Consider the following 7720-nt stretch of genomic DNA (forward strand, 5'->3'; position numbering starts at 1 on the left):
TCCCCCCCAACCCGAGAAAAACCCTGTTAGTTTTTTGTTTGAGCAAATCAAGAATAGGTGAGTTCAGATTCAGTGCTTAAATCTGAATTGCTTACGACTGAATTGCCCCTCTCCAACTCTCAATCTTAATCCTAAAGATATAATCCCTACCCTACAGGGTTAGGGACATCCCTGTAGAGATAAGTATGAGGTATAATCTCATGCAGTTACAGAAGGATGTCTTTGGTGGGTGATAAGCTGGGAAGTAAGATCTCAGCAGTAGAGAATTCAGCAGTAGGATGCTCACGGATCTCAGTCACCACTGGCTCAAGACATGGTGTGCCATGAGGTCTGAAAATGGCTGTGAGTGTGCTAAACCGCCTGTGTTTCTGAGCACAAGCCACAATACGTAAGGGCTGTGATAGATAGTGGAAGTTCTTTTTGTGTCATCAGAGCCTTTCTCTCTTCCCATCCGCCCCAGATGTCCAGAGAGGTGTAGGAGTCACCCAGCAAAGGTGAAAAGGGGTTATTGGAGCTGTTGGAAGATTTTACACAGAGGTTAGAGGGAGTAGAAATCTAAAAAAGAGGAAGAAGAATGCCTTGTTAACCTTGAGCTCAGATCAGAGCTCTTCTGAAGGCCTTTTTTCCTCATCATGATGGTCACTGCACCTGTGCTATAAAGAGCTATGGTATGGGTTACTGCATTCTGCTCCACTTCCATCAGTCCCTCAAAGTATCTCCCTTCTTTGGAAAAGACTGCCAGTGGAGCATCTTTTCAGCAGTAATATTATTGATGTTTCTTTGGAAAAACATTGTTTCCTGTAGCAAAAGGTAAATGCATTTTCTTTGCAAGCTGTAGCTCCTACAATCATATTCTGGAGGTTTATCAAATTGATTTGGCTCTAGTTCAGATTCATTTGATATTTCAATTTCTAACACCGAGTTATTTGTGTAAGAAGTTTTCTGTTCCATTACCAATACATCCACTATTCTATGGATGGGAAATTACCTTTTTATCCTGACTGAGATCATGAAAGAAGAGCCTTCGTACTCATCCATCATTGTAGTGTACACCAGGAATGTGCTTTCCCTTGTGGAAATGACTGACCCATAATCATGTTTTTTCTGGGACAAATACTGTTGTTGCAATCAAATCTGTGTTGCAGACTGCAGTGTTTTATTAGAATGAATGTCAGGATGTTTTAACTCTACCTTCCTGAACCAGTGGTTCTTCCTGAACCACTTAATACCAACTTCTGGTTTATAATTCAGCATATTGAAATAATGTGAAAGAAGCACAAACACAAATAGTAACGTCAGAAAACACCAATCTTAGCCCTTGTAATAGGCTACACAGTTTCATAAATCAATTCCTTTCTCAGGCTTACAGCTCTTGGCTGAATTAGAATATCTCTTTTGGAAAGACATCAAGTTTTGAGTTAAAGGATTTCAGCGCTGACAGTAGGCAAGTAAATCAAATGGCTAATTACTCCCACACCTATACACATTCCTTCTATACAGAAATACACTGTGTTTCCAACTTGGAGTTTCACAGCATCAATTTTCAGCCAGATTGTTTCATTTAATCATCTTCTGGTGCTCGCAGAGCTCTAGTGGCTTGCACTAGTTTTTGCTGACATCCTTAGGAGTTCTCTGGCTCTGTCCTGACTTGGATGCAGGACAAGGTATGGCTGAAGTCCATCCTATCTTTGCAATGTCTTCCTTGAGAAACCCACATGTGTGGGCCACAGTAAATTCCCAGTAGATCCCCACCTAGACAGCTGAGTCCCCGAAACACAGCCAGTTTAGATAGCACACAGAGAATATTTTTCCCACTGATTTCTGCTCTGCCACCCATTTCTTGCTGTTTCTGTATGTGCCTTTCAAACCTCATCAGCTGGTCAGTATTTTTGCTAATCCAACAGAGACTCCCAGTGGGAAAGGGAAGTGACTGGAAGAGAAGTCAGATTCATTTTTTTGTTCATGCACTGGCTGCTGCTAAGCCTGATAACTAGCAGCCAAGCAACCACAATATAAGAACAGGTATTCTGGTTTGACTTCGTACTGCCACTTTATCGTCTTGCTCATTGTGCTTATGTAATTTATACAATAATGTCTAACTGGAGAGGAACATCCCAAAGAACCTCTTCACTGAGGTCTGCTCATGTTAAGCCAGTGGAGTGTGTTACTAAACCACCCACACAATGTCTGTGTTTGCTGCTCGGTGGGCTCTCAGTGCTGTGTATCCCTAACAGACATACCAACAAACCCTGCAGTAGTATGCAAAGCACTTTGCCTAACTCAGTTCTGTTTACATGCAATAATGAGCATTAAAAAAAAAAAAAAAAAGAGGATTTTAAAAAGAAGAATATATTTTCATGGAAAAATATTTAATATTTATGAAATTATTTAGAGATGCTCAGAGGCACAGTAATATTTTAGCTATTTTTAAGTGTAGGTGATATTGTCATTTATATTTACTTGTTATTTTCACCCAGCATAATAACAGTTTGAATTCCCTGAAGATTTTTAGCTAACAAGCTAAAAAACCAAACATTTTCCATGCTCCTGTTTAGAATTATGAGCCCTTGGAAGTTTCACAGTGATGCTTTCTTAGGATTTAGACAGAAAACTGCTGTTTAGGTGTTGAGTCATGAGCATATACTCCAGGTGACAGTTTCTATTAGGCAGCATACTAAGGGCAATAGTCAGTCCATGAAATAACAGAGGTTGCTTGTTGCAGTCTAATTACCTCTTCAAGTGTCTAAGTCAGAAATCAATAGCCTCAAATTTCTCTTCAGCTGCAGCTTGTAGCTCCTGTAAGAAACAGGTCAGTCCCAGAACAACCTCAGGACCACAATGCGTCTTCTCTCAGCCTGACCTGCACAAATTCAGAGTATTTCTGACTCCATGGGTCCATCTCACCCTTCCAGTAGAAGTCACGGCCCTGGTTCAGTGTAGCAGAGTGGGGTCTGTGTCTGCTCCTCGGCTGCCACAATTCATGGTCCAGTTGTTGGAGGTTCTATGTATCTTCAGAGCCTGGATGCAAAGCCTCCAACTGTGGGCACAGCATGGACACAAAAATCATCTTTACCCATGACCAGTAACTTATTAGCTGCATAAGAGTTTGTTAGACTTGGCCACCCTAAGCCAGATACTTTGACTTCAAACAGAGCCATTTCCTGGTGTTAGTTTTGCTTCTTAAAACAGAGAACAGAGGTGCAAATGTGTGTATGGTATGTAGCAACTGTCTAAAGTTTATCACGTGCTGCTAAAACTTGGTCTCCTGCTTTTGTGGTACCACTCTACTGCTTTAATACGGTAATGAAAACAGTTTGTGCACTTTGCGTAATAGAGATCAAATAACACATTGTCCTGACATTATACTGTTATGGATAAACTGGAAACTGTATCTTGGAGTGGGCATGGAGAAAATTACAAATATTGTCAGTCCAATTCCTTGATTGGGAAAAATTCCTTTCTTTCATCAGACGATAAAGAACTGAACCCTAGATCAGTCTCACACCATAAGAACACATGGGATAAGGAAGGACAGGGCGAATATGCATAGTCCATTTTACTGCTTCTCTAAGAGAAAGGAGTTTGCTGTCACAAGCTGAGGGGCGCAGTTCATGCCCTGGTGAAGGAAATGTGAGAATGTTTTGGTCCAGCTGTTACACACTGGAGCCATAGGGATAGGTTCCCAAATATCTCTTAGCCTGGGGATGGAGCACCCTTGGTCCTTCTTCCCTTTCCTCATCTATGTGGCACAATTAGGTGTGTGCAGTGTTTTTTTCTTCTAAAAGCCTCCCTAATGCTCTCTTTACTATATTTGTAGCTGCTGCTTCCACTTCTGCCTTTGATAGCCTGTCCCACACAGTAATTGCCTTCCACATAAATACATCTCTCCTAAGCTCCTGTAATCTTACCCCTTTATTCACTTCAGTCTGTGCTTTCTTTGTTTTTTAAACCTCTGGAAATGTTTTGTTATTTTTTGTTCCTCACAGGTTGAACAGTGTCACCCCTGACTCTGTTTAATCTCTTTTTCTTCCTAACGAAGTACAGAACCTGATATTCCCAACCTCTCCTCACATCTATATGCCCCTGTGAGCTCCTCTCTTTGTGTTTATTGCCTTTTCCAGCAGCAGCCTTCCCATGATGTGATGTTCATGTAACAAACTTGGGTTGTGATTTCATCAGCCTTTTTTATCCTGTAACAGTATTCTGGGGTGATTGGTGCATTTACTAGGTATTTACTAAACCCAGAATCATATGGAACTAATGATTTATGTCCCTGCTATTTCTTCAGATGGCTTGGGGATTCTTTTTGTCTTTTTTCTCAAACCAGACTAATATCGTTTGATTGTTGTTTGCAACATTAATTCAGGTTTCCTGGAGGAACACCTAGTTTATTCCTGAATCTTGTTTTCAGCATGGATTTCCAGCTGATATCTTTCCAATCTCTATGCTGAGAATGAGTAGGGCAGTCTAAAACACATATCCACTGTTGAGCAGAAGTAAATTTTTGGTTTACTGAGATTTTCATGTTTTCTTAAAGGGATATTTCAAGGACGAGAATCAATTTCCTGCCAAATCATGGATTAGAACACATTAAGAAGCTAAGAGCAAGGTCTACATACAATTTAAAAAAGCTTCCCGATTTAAGCAAATTTAGATCCTTGATTGAGGCAAACTTCACCTATCCTAGTCATTGCTGTGCATTTACAAACTGGAAAAGACAGAAGTAAGTGATTTTGTTTGTTTTTCTTTTTGGTGCTTCTCAGCAGTTGATAGTGAATGAAATAAACTTCCTCAAAATATGGATAGGAAAGGTCTCTTCAGTGCAGATAAGTAAATTGATTTAAAGAAATAAATGTGCAATAAATACATGTTTATGCCTGCTACACTGTGCATTGTCTCTCCATTCCAAGGGAGTAATAAATTTTGATAGCTGTGTTATCATTGGCATTTACCCCAGCTACGGCGCTAGCCCCAGCCTGTCACAGGGGGTTTCCCAATCTTTCATTTGGGTTTGCCATCCTGGATCAGCCTGGAGCCATTCTGAAGACATTCAACAGGAAAAAATCTGCTAACTTTTCAGGAGGTGGCTGGAGGTAAAGCTGTGCTCGCAGACAAGTTGGTCAACACTTGTCCATCAGTTCAGGAGGGTAACACTGAATGATCTTAAACTCTTCTCTCAGAAAGCCACCCTGATGCTGAAACATTGTCCAACAAAAGACCACAAATATGTTATCTGTTGGGTCTACATGCACAAAATTTCTGGTTGTGATTTCTGAAATGGTTAACCTAGAGCAGACTCCTTATATCCAAATCAACAGAGGGGGGTGGGAGGGTGGAGTGTCCTTTTAGACTCCCAAAGTAATTTTCCATGTTTGTTTCAATTTTCCATTAAGAAGTTACAGTGAGAGTTCAGGTATTAATGATTCTCATTGAGTATTTCCGGCTGCTAAGATAGACTTTAAATGTACACATTAACTACCTGATGAAAATTCTGAATTTGTGCCACTGGAAAACATGAGGAGCTGGTACCTACAGAATCCCCCGTTATTCTTTGAAGTTCTTCCTTTACTGAATGTTCTCAAAGAAATGGAATTTTCCATGGCAGAAAAAAATACTGTGGATCATTTTTGGAATTCAAGGCATTGTCTTCTGAGGTTACCTAGAACTTCAGTGAAAAGTAAAACCATGCAGAGAAAGCATAAACTACTAGTAACTTCTATTTTAATACTTATAATAGCCATTTATTTTACTTTTAGCATTTTATTGTCATCAGGCAATGAAAGATAAGTGATTTTGCTTGTGTTGATAGCTAATAAATATTACTTACATGTGTTTGTAAAACCTGTAAAACATCTTTACCTATGTAAATAGTACAAGCTTGGTCGTGGAGACTGAGTGATAAGGGAAGTAACTGACAGAATGCATCCTGCTGTGCCCATTTTTGATCCAAAGTGCTAATTTTTTCTGCTAGGACCATTTATCAACAGGAGATATTTTCACATACTTCTGCAGGCCTATGCAGGCACAGTGTTTGGTAGCTTGCTACGTAGAAATAGGTCCAGTCCCTCCAGCACTTGTGGCAAAGTGGTATTTGCTGAAGGGTCCAATGGAAGCATGTTTATTCCTGAATCTGCAAAGGGACCCTGATGTCATTGTGATTCATAATATTGACAGTACTCGGTACTTTATGTCAGGACCCAAATCCTAGAATTCACCCCTTAAATTAGGCAACTGGACTTTTCAGAAACAGAGTAAGAGTTACTATCGAAGGAAAGCTACAGAAAGAAATGGTCCTGACCTCTTGATAAGCTCTCAGTATGTAGTGTCTTCACTTGGGCTTTAAATATCTTCCAAGGAAAAGGTTGACCAGCACTGGAACATGCTTCCCAGGGAAGTGGTTGAGTCACCATCCCTGGAGGTATTTAAAAGATGTGTAGACGTGACGCTTAGGGACATGGTTTTGTGGTGGACTTGGCAGTGCTGGGTTAACGGTTGGACTTGATGATCATAAAGTCTTTTCCAACCTAAATGATTTCTATGTCACACTTGCCCCAGGGCATTGAAGCCCACAGCACTCACTTCCCCCTCAATACGGCTCCACTTTTGGAAGCCTCTGCCCTGGCAGGTAAGAAGCCAAGTGGGACACTAATAGTTCTTCCCACAGCCTGGGCAATTGCAGTTTTGCAAAGAAATGCCAATGAACTGTGCAGAACTCACGTAACCCAAGAGTGGATCATCAGTAAGCTGGGATGGAGCACCACATGGCAGTAGGGCTGCTTCCAGAGCAAGTCTGGTCATGACTTCATGGTCTGCTATAGTACTAGGTGTAATGCAATGGTAAGAAATAGTATGCAAATTGGAGATGCTCTTTTTATATGACATATGGTTACTTGAATAAATGTGCACATTAACTGTGACAATCTGGTCAACAGAACAAGGTTGAATGTATTTATAGATGTTTTTAATATTTACCAGACATCTCTTTTAAAAAATATTTAAGATAAATGCAAAATTATTATAACCAATTATAAAGTCATAGAATTGTTTGAGTTGGAAGGGACCATCTATTTCTACCCTCCCTGCCATGGGCAGGGACACCTTCCACTAGAGCAGGTTGCTCAAAGCCTCATCCAGCCTGGCCTTGAACGCTTCCAGGGATGGGCCATGCACAGCTTCTCTGGGCAACCTGTTCCAGTGCCCCACCACCCTCTCCATGAAGAATTTCTTCCTGATATCAAATCTAAACCTCCCCACTTTCAATTTAACCCCATTACCCCTTGTCCTGTCACTACAACCCCTTGTAAAAAGTCCCCCTCCAGCTTCCTTGTAGGCCCCCCTTGTAGGTTGATTATTTAGATCAACCCTTCCAGTTAACTGCTTTAAAACATAATTAAAAATTGTGATTTCTTTCACACAGTCATGTGTCCTGTACTGCAGCTGGCAGGAGATCGATATCCTCCCTCTAGCTTAAAAAGAGAAAATGGAAGCATTTTAGTTCAGTTTGAATAACAAAGGTATTACCCCACACTTCAGCAGAGATTAGTCACACATACAGTAGCTACACCCGCCTTCATCTCAAAGCAGTTTTCTTGACAGCTGGCGCAAGCTGCATGTGCACTGAAGTCTGCTGGGGTTGTTTAAGAGTTATTAGTAGTTTGCAGTGCTTGATCACACAATGTGTATTATCTCTCTGGCGAGAGATGTGCTCAATTCAGTGCAG

The 7720-nt window shown here is 40.8% G+C and overlaps 1 protein-coding gene across 1 annotated transcript in view; it reads left to right on the forward strand.

Annotated features, from left to right (window-relative positions):
• The window catches only part of FSHR (follicle stimulating hormone receptor), a gene marked incomplete at its 5' end in the record, with an annotated part of 27017 nt that overhangs the window by 14077 nt on the left and 5220 nt on the right, over positions 1–7720 (forward strand). The window contains one exon of the mRNA XM_010153509.1: positions 4538–4723. Within this exon, the coding sequence (XP_010151811.1) occupies positions 4538–4723 (186 nt within the window). The remainder of the gene's footprint in view (positions 1–4537; positions 4724–7720) is intronic.

This window comes from Eurypyga helias, unplaced genomic scaffold (assembly GCF_000690775.1).
Source record: "Eurypyga helias isolate BGI_N326 unplaced genomic scaffold, ASM69077v1 scaffold7266, whole genome shotgun sequence".
Classification (NCBI taxonomy): Eukaryota; Metazoa; Chordata; class Aves; order Eurypygiformes; family Eurypygidae; genus Eurypyga; species Eurypyga helias.